This window comes from Polypterus senegalus, chromosome 17 (assembly GCF_016835505.1).
Source record: "Polypterus senegalus isolate Bchr_013 chromosome 17, ASM1683550v1, whole genome shotgun sequence".
Lineage (NCBI taxonomy): Eukaryota > Metazoa > Chordata > Cladistia > Polypteriformes > Polypteridae > Polypterus > Polypterus senegalus.
Window position 1 is genome coordinate 81,603,826 of NC_053170.1, and position 22,240 is coordinate 81,626,065.

Consider the following 22,240-nt stretch of genomic DNA (forward strand, 5'->3'; position numbering starts at 1 on the left):
CCTGCAAGCAAAATTCATTAATACTTCTGTATTACAAAAGCCAACATCTGACCTGTACATAATATCACTTGGGCAAGCCAGAAATGTTTTGGAGAAAAATGTTGTTGACTGGTGAAACAAAAGTTGAACCTTTCAGCCATATCCTCCAGTGGTGCTCGGGAAGTAAAACAGCATGGAGGTGGATTAGTTATATCTTAAGATTGTTTGGCAGTCACAGTATTGTAGGAATAGATTACACAAAATATATGTACATCCTAAAAGATAACGTCTCAAGCTACAGTAGATATTTCATAATTTAAAACATGCAGTACCCCAGAATTAAAAAACGTGTAGCAGGAAGCCTATATTTTCAAAACGACTCATCTGAGCTACCTTAAATCCAGAGAACTGCTTATATCCACAAATGAAAACACTTCTTTACATTAAAAATAAAACTTTTAATAATATCATTCTATATGTTTTTCCTCTAATTCAAGCATTTTTTAGTTTGTATGTTGTTTTTAATGCGTATATACAGAGTCAGTTAATACGGACAGAATTTCAGTCTGTACCAAAACATTTTTATGCACACATCTACACTTTAAGTACTAATTCAGCTTTTAGTAAGCAGTAGAGCCAAAAGGGCACATATTTGAGTTACATATGTAACTCAAATAGGCATGTGCAAACTCTACACAAGCATTGACCAAGCTGAGAAATAAGTCCTAATTTTGCAAGCTTTGAAGACACGATTATTCATCATTACATTTCGGTACTGTACTTTTTGATGCTCTCAAATGAGAGTTTACATGGTACTTATCACAAAATGTCAAGAATGGGTTTAAGTGGAAAATCAACCATATTAGAGCCCTACCCTTTTTTTTTTTTCTGATTCCTAGCTCCATCTGATTTATATTGAGGAAATTGGTCAAAATAGACGGGCAGGTTACTTATTCCAGCAGCTGCAGTTAAGGGTGCCCAATCCATTTGTCTTGTGTAAGAAGTACTTCAATAAACAATTTGCCAGATTCATTTTTGATTCTTATTAAAGGTAGCGTAGTGTCCATTTGGCTCAGAAATGATGGATTAGTAGCAGATACTTTTTATTGTGATTTAATAAGGGTATGTGTTCAATCTTTACCACTAGCTAGCTGTGTTGCCCTTGTCAAGGTACCGTACCTTCCACTGTTCCAGTTATAATATTATCAGAGTATTTCAACAGTAAAAATCATTAGTGAAGTCCATTCGCATATTTTTGGTTGAATATATTTGAACCTCCCTAAAAATGGTCTGTTGGTGTTATAAACTTTTTCTTTTCTACAGACATACCAGCGTTTACAAATCCAGCAACAGATGTTACAAGCTCAGCGAAATGTTTCTGGTCCCATGAGACAGCAAGAGCAGCAAGTGTGTATTCCTCCTCCTATCCTGTTTCTCATAATAATTAACAGTAATATGTACAAATTTCTGGGTCTTATATTTTGTCTTGCCTCCTTTGCAACATACAGGTTGCACGTACAATCAATAACATGCAGCAGCAAATCCAACAGCATCAGCGCCAGCTAGCCCAGGCCCTCCTCCTGAAGCAGCAGCCTTCACATCCCAGTCTGCATAGTAGTGCAGGCAAATCCACACTGGAAAGCTTTCAAGTCCATCCTCAAGCTGCGGGTCTTTCAGACCTGCAGACCAAAGAGCATCAAACATCCACCAACTCTTATCCCCCTTACCCTATCTGTAAGTATCTAAACTAATTATTTTAGTGGATTTGTTATGTAATTTCTGTAATTTGAAGTTTTATTTTTCTTCCCCACTCTCTTAATACAATTAAATCTAACAGAAAATAAGATGTAATTACACTTTAAAAATTCCCCTGCAGCTGGACTGAATCCTACCATGAATGTAAATAATTTGGATATGGGAGGTGGATTATCTATGAAGGACTCTCAATCCCAGTCCCGCCTCCCACAGTGGACACATCCCAACTCTGTTGACAACCTCCAAGGCACATCATCTGCACTGGAACAGAACCTCAGCAAGCATGGTATGCTGCCAATTTGTGAGTGTCTAACAACCTAGCATTTTCTGCAATCTTTATGTGTATCTCTAATTTTTTTTTTTGCTTGCAAGTTGCACATATCTGGGTGTGTCAGTGACCGATTTGTTCTGAGTAGTGTCTTGGTGAACTTTGGGTGCTCCAGTATGTCTTGCACGATCCTGTGTGCTGAATCTCTCAATTTACATGTTTGTGTGAAGTGTAATTACAAGTTTAAGCAGTCTTGCCTCTCTCCTTATAACTTGCATGCATGTCCTTTTTTTTTGTTGCGTGAGCATTCTTTTCTTCCATATGGTCTTTGTAATGCATTTTTCTCATAATGTTGTCAGTTATTCACCTGTGTGTCTCACAGAACTCTGTCATGTGCATCGCCATATTGTTGACATATGGGCATGATTTATATAAGCAGAGACTGAAGTTCCACAAAAATGATAGCACATGGGACTATGTATTTGTCTTGATTTTCTCCTATTTAACATATTTTTGTTAGCAAATTTGACTATGCAGTTGAGCTCATAAACTTGAACATTAAAAAATTACTAGCCCATTTGCTTCTGTTTAAAAAATCTATTATTTTCCTTTTTTTAGGTGTCTTAGTTTTGTTCAGAATTGACATATGCTTGTACCAGCAATTTAATTCTGCATGTAACAACAATTTTCGATTAATGTTTTCTTTATACAGAGGCTAAATGTTTTCACACCTCAGACACTTTTGCTTTGAGTGTTCATTCTGCTGTCAGTGTGAAGAAACACTAAAAGTTAAATCCTTATTAAAAGTCAGATTTTTTTTAAAGTAAAAATGTAAAGAAAATGTGATGTCATAATTTCTAGCAGAAAGTATTATGTGATGTGCTTAGGGTGTATTTTTCTGAATGCTATTTTGTTAATTTGTCTCTAACTACAGAATTTTAACTGGCTCCAATGGAGCTAAGGATCCCAATTTGGCAATTTCACACTCTCTTGAGAGTCCTTGTACTGAATTAATAGTTTCATCCATTCATTTTTTACAGCACTTGCCAACAGTGTTGTATCCCTTTATCTCTGCCAAATTTCCCCAAATAGGATGTACATGATGTGCCACATGAACCATCCACATTAACTACCATTATTTTTTTCATGTTCTTGTATTACAAAAACATCAGTATTTTATTATTCTATCATCATCATAAACGTTTTTGTTACAGATTTCCTAGTGAAGGTCACAGTAGAAACACACTGACCTGGGCTGGATTGACATCCCAGTCCTCAGAAACTTCTTCCAGCCATACTTCGGGAACGTCACAGGGGAGAAAGAGAATCCCTCCAGCATGCCCTCAGTCTGCCACTAGATTGTCTCCCAGAGTACTGTAGTTTTTACACATCCTGAACGGAGCATTTAAACTACATGCTCAAACCACTTGAACTGGCTCCTTTAAAACTGAGGAAGCAACTGTACTACGCTGAGATCCTCTCATATTACCAGGTTCTTAACCCTGTCAATAAAAGTGAACCCAAAATGCCCCACACAAGAACCTCATTTCATCTGATGTTATATTCACAGTCTCATTCTTGTGGCCATTACCCCAGTCTCCTGACCATAGGTGGTGATGAAGATAATCTGTACAACTAACAGTAAAATGTTTTTAAAACTTGTGCCACTGCATCTATTTCGGTCAGCCTTATAATCAACACTGCCTTCATTAAGGAATAAAACTGAGGTGCTTTCACTTTTCCAAGTTCACAAAGCATATTTAGATAAGATTGTTAAACATTCATGAATTCTTGTTGAACTGTGTTGTTAATAATAATAACATAGATTGAATTGATCTCTGTCTATAGTTCATTTATATAAGCATATTTAAATTAAGTAATGAAAATCTGTTATAAAAACATATCAGATCATTCACTTACTAAGCATCATGCAAAACCTGGAGAGCTCCCTATGAGCTTAAACTGGGTGGATGTAATTTAACAACACATGTAGGTATAAACAAGTTAATTTAATACACTTATCCAACTGTAAAACAATATCTTTAGTTATGACAGGAATTTGTTCAGTGACTCCACACTGCCCAAGTTAAAACATCAATGCTAATAACCTGAATGAAACTAAATTTATATATGTGATATCAGCTTAGTTGGTAGCCTCTGATTGAACGCTACATGTCTGCTTACTCTGTTACTGCAATTATACCAGCCACAAACAAGGAATATCTTTGTGAAATGAGGACGTTATTAAAGAATGGTGTGCCTAAACATCCTAGTTTTAATGCTATATTGAGAATCATACATATTAAATTTTCACTATTATGTGTAATCTTTGGGGCAGATTTGCTCCTAATCTTTTTTAAGCAGTAGGGTTATTTCCAGCAGTAGTCTTAACCCCACCCTGTGGCAGCCTCTTTTGTCATAGTTAATAAATGTGATGGTTGCAGTTAAAGATCTGTGAAATGAATGTTGCCCGTCTGTATTGTTTTCATAGAATTGTTGTCCTTTTGATATTACTCTGGCAGACAAGGACCGTAGCTTGCTGATCTCTGAAACTTAGAAATGAGCCAATAAGTGCTACATTTTTTATTTGTCATGCTGATTCCTTGGTTAATACTAAAGGTACTATACAGTAGTATCTGAATACCTCAAGGGATCTCCACCTGTACATCTGTCATCTTGAAAGTGCATAAACTCCCCTCCCATTTGTGAATTAATTTCTGTCCAACTCATCAATTTTTGACTTTATCGTAGGAGAAACAGTTTAATTAAAACTTTGATTTTTATATCTGACCGGCTGACGATCCAACATTTTTATTTTGTAGTAGCAAAATAACATATGACAGATTCTGATGTTTTAAAAAAATTTGCCAGGTTATAGTTAAAAGACCTTTTCGTTTTTTGTTTTTTTTTAACTTAAGTCTTAAAAACAGGGTGTTTGATTTGGGTTATGTTTGTCACCTCTCTGATTATATCAGTAATAAGTTGAGTAACCTCTATAAACTAAACTATTTGTCATGATAACATTTTTGAAGTGCTGTTTCTTGTTTTCCCAAGCAGTATTAAATTAATTACACATGTACAGAGAAAGCAAACATTGCACAACTTAATGAAGTTAGCATTCTCAATATTTATTGGGAACCACTCTGTAACTTAGTCATCTTCCACAATTAGGTACAGTTTAATAAAGTAGATAAAAATGCAAGTTTCGCCCATTTTGGTGCTGTAGTGGGAAGAAAATTTGAGTTCACAATTAAGTTACGGGTGTTTTTTTTTTAAGTTGCCTAAATGAGAAAGCGTATTGCATCTACAAAATGTCTGAAATCATAAACTGAAAATGCATTATATGCATGCTTTTTGTTCAATGTTTTGCCATTAAAACTAGAATGCTTATTAATCTATTAAAATTATAACAATCTGTCTTGATTGTGATAAATATTACTTCTTTCTTCTGTACATGCCTCTTTTCAGGTGCCATCCCTGTTGGTCCTAGTGTGGGTGCCTCAGGGAAGCCCCCCATTGATGACTCCTACAGTCCTTACAATCTTATTCCAAACAGTGAGTCTCCAGCGAGTCCACTAGTGGCCCCAGACAGCTGGACACAAGCTAAATCTGCCAATGAGAAAATATCTAATGGCACAAATGTCAACTGGCCTCCAGGTTAGTAGTGTGGCATAAAGTTATGTTAAATGTGTGCGAAACCTCTTGCAGAGTCTACAGTAACAAACTACTAAAATCAGTGTCCATTTACATGTTGATGTTTCTTCCTAAATCATTGATCGTTTGATTCAACCTCTTGGTATGACAGCATGTTACTCTGTTTCCTATAGAGTTTTGTCCTGGAGTTCCTTGGAAAGGACTGCAAAATATTGACCCTGAAACTGACCCTAATGTAACCCCAGGAAGTGTTCCCAGTGGTCCTACCATCAATACCAACATCCAGGATGTAAATCGTTATCTGTTAAGGGACAGGAATGCAGGTCAGTAAGCATCCAGTGTAGGGCCCTCATACTTTTGATTCCAGTTTCTTAGCCTGGTAGACTTGTTCAGCATATTCATGGCTGATATTTTCTAACATTTATGCATGTCATGGGTGATATTTTAAACTTTTGCTAACAAACTATCTCCAAATCAGTAGTATTAACACTGTTTTTATTATTACACATCCTGAAAGACCAGAAATGTGATAGTAGGACTGAGTCTTGTAACTTGCCTTTAATCTTCTTGATAGTTGCACAGTGTGTGGAAAAAAGACCTGAAAGCTTTATTTTGTCTTTTTGCATTTACCCAACAGCACACCGTATTTCATTTTTGGACAAATATTGATCCTTTTTTGGTTCTTCCTTATACTTTATATTTACTTTACTTCCTAGTTTGCTACATGTCTATTTATATTGAGATGATGACGACTTTCTTTTTCTCTACTCCATCACAGCATTTTATTTTTTTTTTAATTTAAATAAACATTTTCTGTATGGTAGTCCTTCTGTTCATCAATGTTAGACTTCTTTGCTGTCTTTTTCAGAAGAATGGAAAGTAAAGAAAATTCAATTAAGTGGCCTTTATTTTTTGCAGTTGTCTAACTTTACCATTTGTTTCCTGTTTTGTCTGTTCCTTTCTGACAGGTAAACTTTCTGACATGAAGTCTACCTGGTCTCCTGGTTCCATTTCTCACTCACAGGCCTCTTTATCCCATGAGCTATGGAAAGTGCCACAAGGCCCCCGTAACACTACTGCTCCAACACGGCCTCCACCTGGACTTACCAATGCAAAGCCAACGTCCACTTGGGGGGGCAACTCTTTGGGACTGGCACCTGGATGGAACAGCTCCTACTCCTCTAGTAATGACTTCTTCTTTTAGTTATCTATATTGGGCTAATATAATCATTATCTTACACTATAGAACACTCTACCTAATTAAAAAAAAAAAAACTTACTGTTCTTCTTGTACAGAGTATATTATCTTTGAGAAACATATACCTTGCACTGGGCCCCACTTTCTGAACTCTTTATCTTTTACAGCAACCACATGGAGTACAGACAGTTCAGGAAGAGCAAGCAGCTGGTTGGTTCTGAGGAACCTAACGCCTCAGGTAAGATGTTTAACATCTCTTTGGTCAGATTTTCATGGAAGAACTTTTTTTATGTGACAAGCCATTAGTAATATGATATGAGTGACACAGAGTTTATCATCTTTGGAAATATTTGTGCCTGAGGCTCTTTTCATAGAACTAATGATTTTTAATTTATATGTTATTTACTAAGGTGTATAGCTTTTCTTAATATTGCTTTACATTACAAGAGCACGAGTTCATGATTAATAATTATCAGTATCTTGAGATGAGATTAGTATGCCATCAAGAGTCCTCCTTGATGTCTGTTTGGTTTGTTTCCAGATTTCTTTTGTTTGTGTTTCTTCTAAAGATGTTAATATTTCTTGTTCCATTATGTTATTAATCTAGATTGATGGCTCAACTCTTAGAACTTTGTGTATGCAACATGGGCCGCTGATTACATTCCATCTCAACCTGACTCAAGGCAATGCGGTAGTGCGCTATAGTTCCAAGGAGGAGGCAGCCAAGGCCCAAAAGTCTTTGCACATGTATGTATCTACTGCAGCTTGATGGGTAATGGTTTATAATGTGAAGGTGATCAGTATGTAATTGTATGTAAAGGATATTTGAACAGGCAGGATCTAAATTAGGATTAATCTTGTGATGAACATAAGATCATTACAACTCAAAAGTTTAATTCTGATGGAAAAAAATGTTGTACCAACTATATAGTGTATTCATGGGAGCTTAACTAACTAGAAAACGGAATGTTTGGATGTTTAATTTACTAGTAGTGGTTTGGTAATAACTGTAAGATAAACATTACATTTGGAGATGGTACAGGGTGAATGTGGTAAAGGATACACCGATTAGCCGCAACATTAAAGCCACTGACAGGTGAAGTGAATATCTCATTGTAATGGCACAGGTTAGAGGGTTGGGATATATATTTGGAAGCAAGTAAATAGTTCTTGAAGACGATATGTTGGAAGCAGGAAAAACGAGCAAGTATAAGGTTCTGAATGACTTTGACAAGGGCCTAATTGTGATGGCCGGCTGCAAAACTGCTGGTCTTATGGGGTGTTCCCAGTATGTAGTAGTTACTACCTACCTAAAGTAGTCCAAGAAAGTACAACTGGTGAACCAGTGTCAGGGTCATGAATGCCCAAAGCTCATTGATGCACATGGGGAGCAAAGGCTAGCCCATCTGATCTGATCCCACAGAAGAGCTACTGTACCTCAATTTGCTGAAAAACAATGCTGGCCATAAGAAAGATTTCAGAACACGCTGACACCTGTCCACTGCCAAAAGTGCCCACAGTGGGATGTGAGCATCAGAACCAGACCATGGCCTGGTCTGATGAATAATGTTTTCTTTTAAATCATGTGTATGGCCAGGTGTTTGTATGTCATATACCTGTGGAAGGGATGGCAGACGAATGCACAATGGCAAGGAGGTAAGTTGGTGGAGGCAGTTTGCTCTGGACAGTGTTCTGTTGGGACAGCCTTGGGTCCTGGCATTCATGAGGATGTTACTTTGACACACAAAAAGCTTGTTTCAGACCATATACACCCCTTCATGGTAGTTGTATTCCCTGGTGTCAGTAGCACTTTTCAGCTGGATAATGCACACTGCCACACTGTAAAATTTTGTTCAGGAATGGTTTGAGTAACAAGGTGTTGACTTGGCCTCCCAAGTGGGATATGCTAGAAAACAAGTACAGTCCATGGAAGCCCCAATCTCACAACTCAACAGGACTTAAAAGACCTGCTGCTAACTTCTTGGTGTCTGATACCACAGGACACCTTCAGAGGTCTTGTGGAGCCCATACCTAGATGGGACGGAGCTGTTTTGGCAGCATTAGAGGAATCTACACAACATTAGCCAGGTGGTTTTAAAGTTGTGGCTGATAGGTGTATATGTTTGTCAATCTAATTAACATTTCGGTTTCTCTGGTAATTCCTTATTTTTGCACTTTGACCAGGTGTGTGCTGGGTAACACTACCATTCTTGCTGAATTTGCTGGAGAGGAAGACGTGAACCGCTTCTTTGCACAAGGTCAATCCCTGACCCCCACTACAAACTGGCAGGCCAATGTGACCACCAATCAGGCACGACTGGGGACAGCAGGGGCTTCACATGGTATAGCTCACTGGAACAGCGCGGCACTGGGAAGTAGCAAGGCCAGCAGTGAACTGCTCTGGGGAGGAGTCCCTCAGTACTCCAGCCTCTGGGGACCCCCCGGTGGGGAAGACACCAGAGTCATTGGGAGTCCCACTCAAATCAACACGCTTCTTCCAGGAGACCTGCTGAGCGGAGAGTCCATGTAGAAGTAGTAAAAATTAGTGATAATCACCGATATGAAGAGTCTCCCTGACTAACTTGCAGGCTGCTCACCTCTCATGGATTGGAAGTTGAAGGGGAGGAAATAACAAGGAAGGATACAGTGACCTTTTTTTGTATGACTTTTATGTGTGAATCATATTTTCAGGAGAACTGATGAAACAAGCTGCCATTTGAAACGGATGTATGAGCCAAGTGGATAGGCTCTGCCTCCTTCTCAGCATTACCCAGTAGGAACAGTTCAACTACTACTTCAGCACTAATAATAGCCTTAACTGCTGTCCAGACCAGGGCCTCTTATTTCTGTTCCACCATAATGACATTTATTGGTTAAATTGCACAGTCACACTTTCTGAGCCAGCATGTTGTTAAGTGATGCCGTCTGCTCTACACAGGCAGAAAAATCCGTGTGATTTAGGTGTAGAGGAGTGTTATTTTAGGGCAATTATAATAAGCTAAATGAGTATCATTCAAAAAAGTGAGGTGCTGTGTGCCTGTGAGTGCTGATGGCCTCCAATTCACACCTGCTGGCTAGATGGTGGGCACTGGTGGTTGTTATCCTGTGTTGGACTAGTCCCTACTGTTCTCTTCATGAGCAAAATATTCCTTTGGATCACTGTCTTTGGACGTTAAAAGTCATAGCGAGCTCCCAGGAAGCAATGCTGCATCTCTACACTGTGTCCAGTTTTCCTTTACTGGGGAAGTGCAAGGTCAAGCATACTGATAAGGTTCCCTCTGTGAGGTTTGGTTTCCACAGCACATGAAATCAAATGTTTATCTTGGGAATGTTTTGCTTCTCTGAGGGCAGAAGACTTTTTTCTTTTCTTTTTTTTTTTTTTTGTTTGCCCTTCTAACGCTGAGCTCTTGTATTATTGTAGTCAGGCCTATTGGATGAATCCAGTCTAGGGCAGATTAGGTGTGTGGATTTGGATCGTAAAAATCACAATTGTTGAAAGATCCTTAGACAAGTAGAAAACATCCATTGCTGCTTTAGTTAATGTTAGATTTGGCAATTGAAACACTTCCAGGAAAAAAGCAGTGACAGACTCTATGCAAGGAGTGACTGCCCATAGCTCTGTTTAGGTGAGTTGGAGGATGATGAACCAGTTTTGATGATGAGAATGTAGATTAGGATATCAAATAAAGAGCCAGATTTGCTGACTATAAGAGCTCAACTTGGGAGGCTTAGTAGTATGCTAGCTTCCTTTTCAGTTCATCTGTCACCTTAATTTTGTGTTACAGAGGACCTATAATGTGCAGCCAGGAAGCCAGCAGGAGAGGCGATGAGGGCACATGTAGTTGCACTGTATGCTTGGAATTTGTCTAGCAGTCCCCCTCTCTTGAAAGAGTTGTCTTTTGGGACTCCATGAGTGGGAGTTCTTCACTCATCTTGTCACTTTTCCCTGGTAAGCCAGTATTGCGTCTGCAGTGATGTTTTTTATAGTAAACGCCAACTTTGCAGTAATGGAGCCCAGACTTCGTAGTTGGCACCTAATCAACTCAGTCTCAAACAGCATCGGTGTCACTTTATTGGGACCCACCCTGTAAGTCACACTAGCCTGCCCGGTGCACTTGCTCCTACCTGGATTTGCACCAGGCTTGAGAGGCATGTAAGGGAAGAAGGGCCTGGGTTCCGTGTGTTCTTATCATCTAGCTCTCTGATCCCAGTCATTTCCCTTAAAAGCAAACATATCAAAACAAAACAAAATAGAAATACTTGAATTTGAAAGAAGCGCCAATAATGTAATGTGAACACTTTTTGTAGTTAATTTGTCGTGGTTAAACACTTCTGAGCTTCTGACAGACCGGTTCAGAATTGGAGGGAAAATTTAAAGGCATAAAATGAAATCAGTTGTACATGAACATTGCACAAACGTGTGTGTGTATGTGTGTGTGTGTGTGTGTGTATATATGTGTGTGTAAACAATGGAGAAGGCTGCCTGTTCAAAGATCTACAGTGTTTGCGTGAGTGTGTGCGTGCATTTGTGTGAGGTTGGCGTGCAGTAGGCACGCAGCTTGTTTTTATTTTTTCTTAGTGTGTTTTTTCTCTTGCTCTTTAGATGATATTGCTCTTAACTTTTGCTATTTTTGGCTTCAAGCACTTGCGCTGAGTGTCTGGCGTCCACTCAGCTCATCATTCAGATGATGTGAGCCACCTGCACCTCCAAGGGGCACTTTGGTGGTTCCTGTGTTAATGTTTACTCAAGGACTTTGATGGAACATTGATGGTGTGTTAATGAACCAGTAACATTTTATCTACCTTATAGTGGCTTTTATTGTGGAAAGATCCAAACGTGGATTATTAAGAGTATTGCACCATTTTATTTTCTGTTTCACTAAAAAAACAAAAAAAAAAAAAGCTAAAGAATTTTGGCCACAACTTCCTGACAGGAAACGAAGGTTGAAAATACAAGTCACTGCAGAAGGTGCCTAATGTGTCTGCTATCTTAAGGTTTTGTGTGTTTTTTTGTTTTTATTTTTTTTTTTTTTCTTTTCCTTTTTTTGTTGTGGCTTTTTTTTTGGAGGGCCACCAATAGTTTACAGACTTTTTTTAATTTTTGAATTTCAAGTTAAACAAAAAGGACAAAGACTCTTCCATTAAAAATGAAATGACCTTGTTTTAAGAATGAAGATAATGCTACTATAAGAACTCTGGGATTGAACAGTGTTGTGTGTGTTTTTTTTTTTAATTATTATTTCTGGACTCAAGCCTGTACGTTTTTAATGTTACGTCATTTTTCTTTATTTCAAAAAAAAAAAAAAAAAAAAAAAAAGCGATTTATCTTGCTCTCTATCTTGCACACAAGCGGTGGATTATATCTCAGGAAGGCCAGTGTTCCTGAGTGTCTAATTCACACCATTTTAATAGACATTTTTATGAAAAAGAAGAAAAATAATAAAACCCAACTGCAAGCACTGAAGGTTATGGATTTTAAAGGAAGAATATACCTTTGTTTCTAAATCCGTAGCAGTTACATATTTACCAAAAAATGGACTTGATATGAACTTACACAAATGAGGAGTGCTTTATAAATATATATATAAATCTATATATATTAAAATGCTTTACATTTTAAACTAAATGATCAATGCTTTTTTCCATTGTTTTAAAAGACAGGAAACTAACATACCCTTGTTGTATGTTCTCAGCTGTTGTATTTTCTTAAAGAGGTCCCTGCCTGCATAGATCAGGAATATTGTGCATTTACTGTTTCTTTCTCTCTTTCTTTCTTTCTTGTTTGTTTCTTCATGTGTTTTGGGGAGGGGGATGCAAAGCTTGCATTGTGGATGAATGAAAAATCAAAGCCGTTTGTCCACGCATCACAAGCTCAGCTGAACTATGCATTGTCCATGTGCCGGCGGCTTTGCTTCTGATGGCTCTCTTCTTTTTGTTTTTTCTTTTTTTTCTTTCTTCCTGTTCCTCTTCCTCCATGTTGCTGTGCTGTCCTGCTTCTAGTCTACAAAAAAAGAGAGGCTCCTCTTCTCTTCTGCCTTTTCTTTCAAAATTTTCAATTGTCTGTACTATGAAATTTGAGAAAGAAAACATGTTGAGAAATTTTAATGTTTTCTTGTCCCTTCTATGATGTGATTGTTAAAGAAATGCACCGAAAATCGGTTCTCATGAGCTGCCAAGCTTCTTTTAAAACTTCTAATAAACTGCAGTTTGCTGTAGGGAATTTTTTTGTTGGTTGGTTTGTTGCTGTACAAGTGAGAGGCAAAGACCTCTGGTGACCCTAGGCACTATTACGGTAAATGAAAAAGATTAATTTTTCCCTGCTGCAGGCTGATGAGCTGCCAGAAGATTTGGGGATAAGGTTGCATCCACATGTCATGGTGATCTTTTCCAGTGTCAAAGGAAATGGTATAAATTGGGAGTGTGAGTGGAAATCCAGCCCAATGTGAATTGGTATTGAGAGAAATCCAGCAAGAAAGGCCAGTACAATGCAAACTCGATTGAGAGACATTTAGTGAGAGGGTCAGTCTACTGAGACAATTAAAATTTACTAATGTTAAACTGAGAAAGGCCCAATCTTTATTGGTGTTAAACTGCCAGGCACTGCTTTAGTATGTGCAGAGGTGACTAGATTTGAAGGCACACTGAGGCAAAATAAACTAACATAGTAAACTGAGATCAAAAGAGAAGGAACAAGACATTTTAACGAGAGAGTGTTCAAGTGGTTATTACAGAGTAAACTGTGTTTTGACAGATTGGAGAGTTAACTGGATTTGACACAGAGGAGGCTGGTTAAGATTGTAAAAGATTTGAGGATTGTAAGGGGTGCAGGTTGTTGAAGTGGTAGCTGGAAAGGAACAGAGCTTGCTAGCCTGGCTTTTCAAATTCAATCAAGAGTTGAAACGGAGATATCATCTCTTCATCACCAGAGGCTTCTTATTATTAGTACTGAAATACTTTTTTTAAGTACAGGAAACTGGTCTCCGTAAGCCAACCTGCTAATGTTAGCTACCATTTGGATTGGCAGGTGCACCTTGTGCTAGTGCTACCTCCTGTTTACAAGACTGTGGCACTGTTTTCATATATCTGACCAAATGTGTTTTTTTTTTTTTGTTTTTTTTTTAAATCACCCCGCCCAACCATGTTCAGTAAACCTGTATATTGTGTGTCGGATCAGACTCAGCACTGATGTGAAAATTCATGGTAATTCATGGTGTGGCCAAGAAAAATTAGATATGAAAGAAGTTAGAGACACAGAATACATGTTTTGTAAAGACATGAAACTTGTGTTATTTGTCTGTTTCTCTTTGTTTTAATTTATTGACTTTCTTATTCTGGACAAGGCATCTCAGGTCACAGAGAATCAGTCCCCTAACATGCTGTGCTTGACTGCTTCTAATGCCCAGGGAGCGCTTGTTGGATTTTGCCTGCCTATTGTCATCAAGAAGGAGGTAAGTACCAGTCAGTAAGAAAAGCCACATCATGATTATGTTTTTGAAAGGGCATTTCAGCATATAACGTGCTGCTGTTCTCTGCAAAAGTGGTGACATGCAGCATCAAGCTGGTAGTAGACCAGTCCACATGGTAAAAATATGCAGTCTGCTAGCCTGTTGTTCACCCCTTTTTAAGTCATAATATTTGCATACACTTTTGCTTTCTCAGCACCCTCAGCATAGTGGTCATTCTCTAGGGGTAGCTCCTGGTGGTTTGTTTTGTGAGTTGCCACTGTAGACATTTCTTCATAAATTGGCATGGTTTCCGACGTTGGGGGCCTATGGCAGTGTTGGATCTGCAATAAGAAGACATGTTGTTGAAGGGTTGTGACAATGTACTCAGTGACACACCTACACGTCAGGAAGTCAAGTTGTTTTAGGGTTCAAGGGCTTTAAAACACTGAGTGCTATTTTTGAAACAAGCACTCAGACTGTGTTCGTCACTGAGATTCCCTTATTACTTACATGCCAGGAGAATAGAAGAACGCCAGCCAAGATGACAAGAAAGACCACAGCTCCACAAATGGTGAACAGCAGAGTAGAATATGATGCACATGCTTCCCACCGTGACTGTCCTGTGCACAGAGAGGTAAAGAACGAGAAGCCTTAGGGTGAGTGATGTGTAACTGCTGCGGCCAACATCCAACAAGCCCCCAAATCAGTCCCCTCAGTCAGCTGCACTCATAGAATTATTTTTTCATAGCACTTAAGGCTCAGCCCAAAAACAGCACCCCAAAGTCGTCATCTTAAGAGCCCATTTGGTGCTGGAGGATCAAATGTTTGCCACCTTTGTGGACCTGTATCTTAACGAATCCCACCTTAAAGCTCTTCCCCCAGCTCTTCTTCATTTACCTCCACTTACCGCTCACAATGAAGAAGACCTCTCTTGCTTCTGCCTGATCTCTGACAGCCTCAGCGTAGAGGAGTTCACATTTGTACAAGCCAGTGTCGTCCTTGAGCTGGCTCAGGAAGGTAATGTATGGCTGTCCACTGTGGACAGGTCTCTGGCTGTTTAGCTCGCTATGCCGCGATTCTGGCCAGTTCCGCTGGAAGCTGATGCTTACTGGGGGCCTCTGAGTCCAGTTTGTGACACAGAATATGACAAGAGACTCCCCCCTGAGTTTCCGACCTAAAAACAAGTTCAAGATTCTCGATTAGTCTTGCTGGAAATACTAGTCATGACAGATTATTTTTTTTTTGTTTGTTATTTTAAAATCCATTTTATATTTTCATAGGTGATTTCATTTTAGTTGTATGAAGTTTTTACCATTTCCTTTTTAGTTTTTATTATCGGAGACTTATTTTGAGGGCATCATTTCAGGTTAGTGTTTCTTTTAGCTTAAAAAAGGGACATTTGATGACAAGTAAAAAATAAAATGCATGCTGTGCTTCTGTAGTGCTATGATTATAAAACCCCACCTCTGGGGCAGGGGGAAGTTGGGACGGTGTTGAAAATGCAATTACAAGTTCAAAGCAGTGATTTCAAAATTCACTTTGACTTATAATCCATCACAACAGTATAAGGTAACTAAGCTAACTGACTGAGATTGCAGATCCCTCAGATGGCACTGCAATAAAAACCGTCATTCATTAGTAAGTGATATGTGTTCAGGAGTATTTTGGCAAACCTTTATCAAGTAGCACGATGCGTAGCTGCAGCCCCAAGTGCCACCATGTACAGCTGTACTGTGCAAAAATAAACCCATAAGTACAGTAAGTCACCAGAAATGCCATCAGCTTCTCTGGGCTCGGAGGCATCTGGGTTGGACCATCACACAATGGAAACTTGTCTTATGATCAGACAAATGAGTATTTGGAAGAAAAGCTTGTCATATCCTCTGGACCAAAGAACAAAAAGACCATAGACTGTTATCAGTTACAGTATATGTCTAGAACCCAGCAACTGTGATGGCACCATTAAAGCTGAAAAGTAAATACAGGTTTTGGAGCAGCACATGCTGTTCTCAGGGTGACATATCTTCCATGGATGCCCGTACATCTTTCAGCAATAAAATGCAAATCCATATTCTGCATAAATTAAAATGGCAAAACTGCAAAGTAAGATGATGCAAGCGCTTGACTGGCCCACCTGCCATCTCGACTTGTCCCCATGTGAGAAGATGTGGCACATTTTAAAAGGCAGACTTCAATAACTAAGACAAGTTTGCAAGAAGAGTGGTGCAAAAATACCCCTGACACACTCAATAAATCGGTGTCCTCAGTAACTGAATGTTTATTAAGTGTTGTGAGAAGGAAAGGCAATGTTATGAAGTGATAAATTCACTGTCGTCCCAACTTTCTTTGGAATAGGTTGCAAATGTCAATAAAAATCTATTACAGTACTTGTGATCAAATAATGGGCTGTGATAAAGTTTTTAAGTCAAAGAACATTTGCTATTGTTTACAATTCACTGCTTTCTGTTTTTATTTGCATTTTCCATACCATTCCAGCTTTTTTCAGGTTGTAGAAACCCAAAGCTTTGCCCACAAGTACACATTGTTGGCATCTTTTAGGCTCTGGTTATCTACAGAATTTTGTGAACTTGTCTTGGTCTAATTTTAGAAGTGCCCATCTGCTGACTCTTAAACCTCAGGTGAAATATTTCGCAGTAGCTTAGTAGGGAAGTAATTTGGGTGAACAGAAGAGACATTTCTGCTTGGTAGCTGTATCAGTGCAGTCTCTGTATGAGGTGGCCCAACTAAAGGCCAAGTTGTATTACCCGGCTTTGCTAGCCATTTTCAGCCATAGGCTTCATTTACTTAATCTTGGTGAGTCAGGAGACAGTCGCTGCACACTCAACGTGATTTTAAGGGGAGTAGTTTAACATATCCAGCAACGTATTCCAACCAGCCTGCGACTCGCCCCAGCACATTAACAAGAAATGAGTACTCATCTGGAAGTATAGTGCATATGATCCAGTTAGGAGGAATTAGGAACAAGGGTGGAGTTGACCTCAGAAACAGAAAGGAGACCCTTCTGTCTTGTTTTGTGTGTTTTATGTATGACAGAATGGAGGTAAAATAAGTTGCATCTGAACTGACTGTGCCTTTAAAAACCCTTATATGGGCACCAGCTCCATAGCACAGCATGTTATTGGCCATCAGTAAAAGGGTCAAGGGCACGACACTTAGAAAAGGTGAAACCGTGCTAGGTAGTCATTACACTGTCATTCATCTGGACATTCCCTACGATTTTTAATCGTGTAATCTGGCACAGTCGGGTGAAAGATAAACAACTGCTAACATCCCCCTGACCACCGCTGAACTACAAGCTGTGTAATGCGAGCTTAAGCTGACCAGACATCTTTCTGCAGATGTGAAGTAAACGTTTGTTGACCGCTGTAGCCTGTCATTTTACCTTCCGCTTTTGTGACAGAAGTTTAAATGTGTTTTTAAGTTTGTGAGATTCTTTTGCTTCATACACCTGACCGCTTTCATTGATTATGCACTTGCTTTTGTTAACAATCAATACCTGGTCGTGCAGGTTCTTGACAGTCCCAGTTCTTAAACACTATGTTGTTTTAAGCTAGTGGATGACAGTTGGGCTCATTAGGCTCTGTAGCTACATATTGAACACGTAGCAGTGCATCACACACTTGAAAATGTACAGTGCATCCGGAAAGTATTCACAGTGCATCACTTTTTCCACATTTTGTTATGTTACAGCCTTATTCCAAAATAGATAAAATTCATTTTTTTCCTCAGAATTCACACAACACCCCATAATGACAACGTGAAAAAAGTTTACTTGAATTAGCTGACGAGAATTGTACGGAATTTATATCCAAACAAATCAAATTTTTTCTAGAGACAAATACATCACCCGAGATTTCTGCAGGAATACTCTGGGGAAACTCTTAAGGCCTTAAGAGGACAGATTATCTCCTATCTTTCCCACAGAAATAAATCCGAAGCCAAGAAAGTAGTAGAGATCAAAAGCGAAATTACTAAAATAGATGAAGAACACGCCAGACTACCAAGCGAGACTCTACATAATAGGAGGAGGCAGGCTCTACATTCGGAATTAAACCTCTTGACAACTAAAGAAACTGAACAACTAATCTACAAATCCAGACATCATTATTATGAACATGGAGAGAAAGCTAATAAGCTTTTAGTTCAACAAATTCACAAGCAAGAAGTGTGCAACGCAATTTCGGTAATCACCAACACGAACGGAGATAAAATCATCGAACACAAAAATATAATGCACACTTTCAGAGACTACTATAAATCCCTATATACTACTGAGTTTAAAGAAGACAATACACAATCTAATGCATTTCTGGATACATTACAGATACCACAAATAGACGCTTTTAGTGCGGAGGAACTTAATAAACCTCTGGCATTATCAGAATTACTAGATGCTATAAAGTCACTCCAAGGCGAGAAAGCAGCAGGCCCTGATGGCTACCCTGCAGAATTTTACAAGAAATTCTCCACTCAGCTAGCTCCCTCCTATTAGCAACATTTACAGAAGCCAGAGATAACCAATCTCTTCCACAAACCTTTCGCCAAGCACTAATCACCGTTTTCCAAAACAAAATAAGGACTTATTACAATGTGCATCATACAGACCAATTTCACTTCTGAATAACGACGTTAAAATACTCTCTAAAATCATAGCTAGAAGGATGGAGAAAGTGCTCCCTCGGTAATATCACAAGACCAAACTGGATTTATTAGGGGCCGACACTTATCTTCAAATCTTCGACGCCTGTTTAATGTAATATACTCACCAACTAAATCAAACACCCCAGAAATATTATTATCATTGGATGCAGAAAAAGCATTCACATGATTGAATGGAAATACCTTTTACTACATTGGAGAAGTTTGGGTTTGGCCCAACATTTGTGCATGGATTAAATTACTGTATACTAACCCAGAAGCTTCAGTTTGCATCAACAACATTTGCTCAGACTACTTTAAACTAGAACGTGGCACTAGACAAGGATGCCCTTGTCACCGCTGCTGTTTGCAATTGCCATTGAACCACTGGCAATACATTGTCGAAATACTGATCAGATAAAGGGGATTAGCAGAGAAGGACTGGAACAGAAAATCTCATTATATGCAGATGATGGTACTGTATATATCGGACCCAGAAAATTCTGTGCCTGCAGTCTTAGCAGCACTCACAGAATTTCAAAAGATCTCTGGTCTCAGAATTAATCTGAATAAAAGTGTACTCTTTCCAGTGAATTCTCAAGCATATAATATTAGATTAGATACCCTACCTTTTATCATTGCAGAACAGTTTAAATACCTCGGGGTAAACATCACAAGTAAACATAAAGCTCTTATCAACAAAATTTTGCGTCTGCATGGAAAAAATTAAACAAGACTTGCATAGATGGTCAACCCTTCATCTCACACTAGCTGGAAGAATTAACACTGTTAAGATGAATATTCTTCCTAAGCTCCTTTTTATTTCAAAACATCCAATATACATTAATAAATCATTCTTTAAGCAATTAGATTCAACAATAACCTCATTTATTTGGAATTCAAAACATCCACGCATCAAAAGAGCGACCCTACAAAGACAAAAGGCAGAAGGCGGCATGGCTCTACCTAACTTCCAGTTTTATTACTGGGCAGCAAATATACAGGCTATAAGAACCTGGACACAAATAGAAGAACATACACAGGCTTGGACCGCAATAGAAGTAAAATCCTGCAGTACTTCTTTGTATTCCTTGCTCTGTGCTCCAATAAACACATTATCGGCAATACACTAATAACCCAATTGTGCTCCACTCACTTAGAATCTGGAACCAATGTAGAAAGCATTTTAAGACGCAGAAGCTTCTATCTGTGGCACCTCTGCAAGAGAACCACCTCTTTCAACCTTCACAAACATATGCAGTTTTAATATCTGGAAAAATTTGGAATTAACTTGCTTAGAGATCTTTATATAGACAACGTCTTTGCATCCTATGAACAATTACATTCCAAATTTAGCATTCCAGCTACACATTTCTTTCACTATCTTCAAATCAGGAACTTTGTTAAACAGAACCTTCCAGATTTTCCTCATCTTGCAACCTCATCCATGCTGGAGAAAATATTGCTCAATCTCAAGGACTTAGACTCCATCTCTACAATATATAAAATCATTTTACAATCCCTCCCTTTCAAAGATCCAAGAGGACACTGGGAAAATTAATATATCAGAAAAGGAGTGGAAAGTAGCAATGCAGAAATTCACTCGAGCTCCATATGGCAAAGCATACAATTATACAACTCAAAATTATATATCGAGCACATCTGTCTCGACTAAAACTCTCCAAAATGCGACCTGTGAACGTTGCAACCAAGTCCCAGCCTCACTAGGTCACATGTTCTGGTCCTGCACCAAATTAACATTATTCTGGACAAAAATTTTTAATTACCTCTCAGACAGCCTTGGACTCACAATCCCTCCTAACCCATTAACAGCTGTGTTTGGGGTTCTTCCAGAGGGGCTTAAAGTGGAGAAATACAAACAAATTGTGATTGCATTCACTACACATTTGGCACGCAGACTTATTCTGATAAACTGGAAAAACCCAAACTCTCCTCTTTTAAGTCCGTGGGAAACCGATGTGTTATATTATTTGCTAATGTTTTCTGCTTAACGTGCGGATTAGGCAATGTGTATAATGCGAGATTTTTATTTCATGAACATTTGATTATTGTTTGCCGTTGTCCAACAGTGTGTAAAAGCCAAAAGGTCAACATAAGTACAGTAGGAAATGCATGTCTAGTGTCCACTGGTGCACCTACACCTCCGTCATGTGATATGCTTTGAAACTGTCGCTAATGCTTAGCTCGACATCCCAATCGGGACAGTTGAAATCTGTTTCTTTGCACACTTCTAATTTTTGTGTTCCATGTGCCTGAGGGTAGAAAGTCGGCACCTGATGCCTCCCATTGCGTCATTGTAGGCTAACGCAGCTTGACACGGCATAAGGATTGATATTATGAACAGTTCTTAGGGGGCAACCTTTTCCTTATACTTTATCACAGTCATTTTGCCTGCATCATGGGGAACCTTCACAGACCAAATTCACCAGGCATGTTATGGCGGTTCAATGATACTCTACCAAGTTTGTCGCTGTCGCTATCCATATCACTGTCTAATGACCAGTTCACATTGTCTTCGCTACTTGCTTCCTTCAATTAATGGTTCATTTTCAGTTTCTTCTAAAACTGGCTTAATGGCTTCTTATTAACATGCTGTTGTGTATGTGTTTGGTTGAAGGCTCCACCCTACTCATGAATATTGATGAGTCACGGTACAGTGGCAGAGCACTGGCAGATGCTGTTTCATGCACATGATGGCAGCAGAATACGGCGCTGTTACCGCTCGATATCTCATCAAAATCAGTTAAAATCACCTACCTTGAGATTAACTGTTTTTACACAGAATTCCATCCTTTTGGGTTAACACCATTACTACCAGTTACATAGGGTAAGTAACATATTGTTAATAAAAAATGCCACTTTTCGATGGACTATTCCTTCAAAACAATATATTTGGGTCATATTGGGTTTACAGACATCCTAAGTTTTAGAGTTTATTTTTTGGGAGAAGTGCTGTTTCTCCTTTATAAACATTTGACAGTTTTGCAATAGATGGTGATGAGTGAAATGATTTGTGCAAACATCTCCCAATGTAGTGAGATTTTTTTTTTTTGTGAAGGAAACACACTCATATGCAGGATGGTGGACTTTTAATATGTCTTCATGTGAAAATTCTGTAGCATATCACAGTTGTAAAATTCGCTCCATTGTGGCCATGCGAGTGAGAGGCATAAACAGAATTGCGACAGATTATGTGCTTCACAACAGCTGTAGAAAACAGAAGGCGTAAGGGAGTGATACTCCTTGTTTTCCATTCCAAAA

General features: G+C 38.7%; 2 protein-coding genes across 3 annotated transcripts in view; both read left to right on the forward strand.

Moving 5' to 3' along the window:
* tnrc6c1 (trinucleotide repeat containing adaptor 6C1) overlaps positions 1-13,074 on the forward strand; it is a 91,042-nt gene extending 77,968 nt beyond the window's left edge. Inside the window, exons 14-22 of one of the 2 annotated variants that reach the window (XM_039740808.1) lie at positions 1,303-1,386; positions 1,488-1,713; positions 1,856-2,035; positions 5,471-5,659; positions 5,830-5,979; positions 6,625-6,840; positions 7,022-7,092; positions 7,462-7,601; positions 9,039-13,074. In XM_039740808.1, coding sequence (XP_039596742.1) covers positions 1,303-1,386; positions 1,488-1,713; positions 1,856-2,035; positions 5,471-5,659; positions 5,830-5,979; positions 6,625-6,840; positions 7,022-7,092; positions 7,462-7,601; positions 9,039-9,384 — 1,602 coding nt within the window. In that variant the 3' untranslated portion in view covers positions 9,385-13,074. The remainder of the gene's footprint in view (positions 1-1,302; positions 1,387-1,487; positions 1,714-1,855; positions 2,036-5,470; positions 5,660-5,829; positions 5,980-6,624; positions 6,841-7,021; positions 7,093-7,461; positions 7,602-9,038) is intronic. The other variant, XM_039740809.1, reaches the window with a different exon arrangement.
* Positions 13,075-15,120: 2,046 nt separating this feature from the next.
* Positions 15,121-22,240, forward strand: part of LOC120517209 (alpha-1,6-mannosylglycoprotein 6-beta-N-acetylglucosaminyltransferase B) — a 102,455-nt gene continuing 95,335 nt past the window's right edge. The window contains exon 1 of the mRNA XM_039739376.1: positions 15,121-15,316. Coding sequence (XP_039595310.1) covers positions 15,121-15,316 — 196 coding nt within the window. The remainder of the gene's footprint in view (positions 15,317-22,240) is intronic.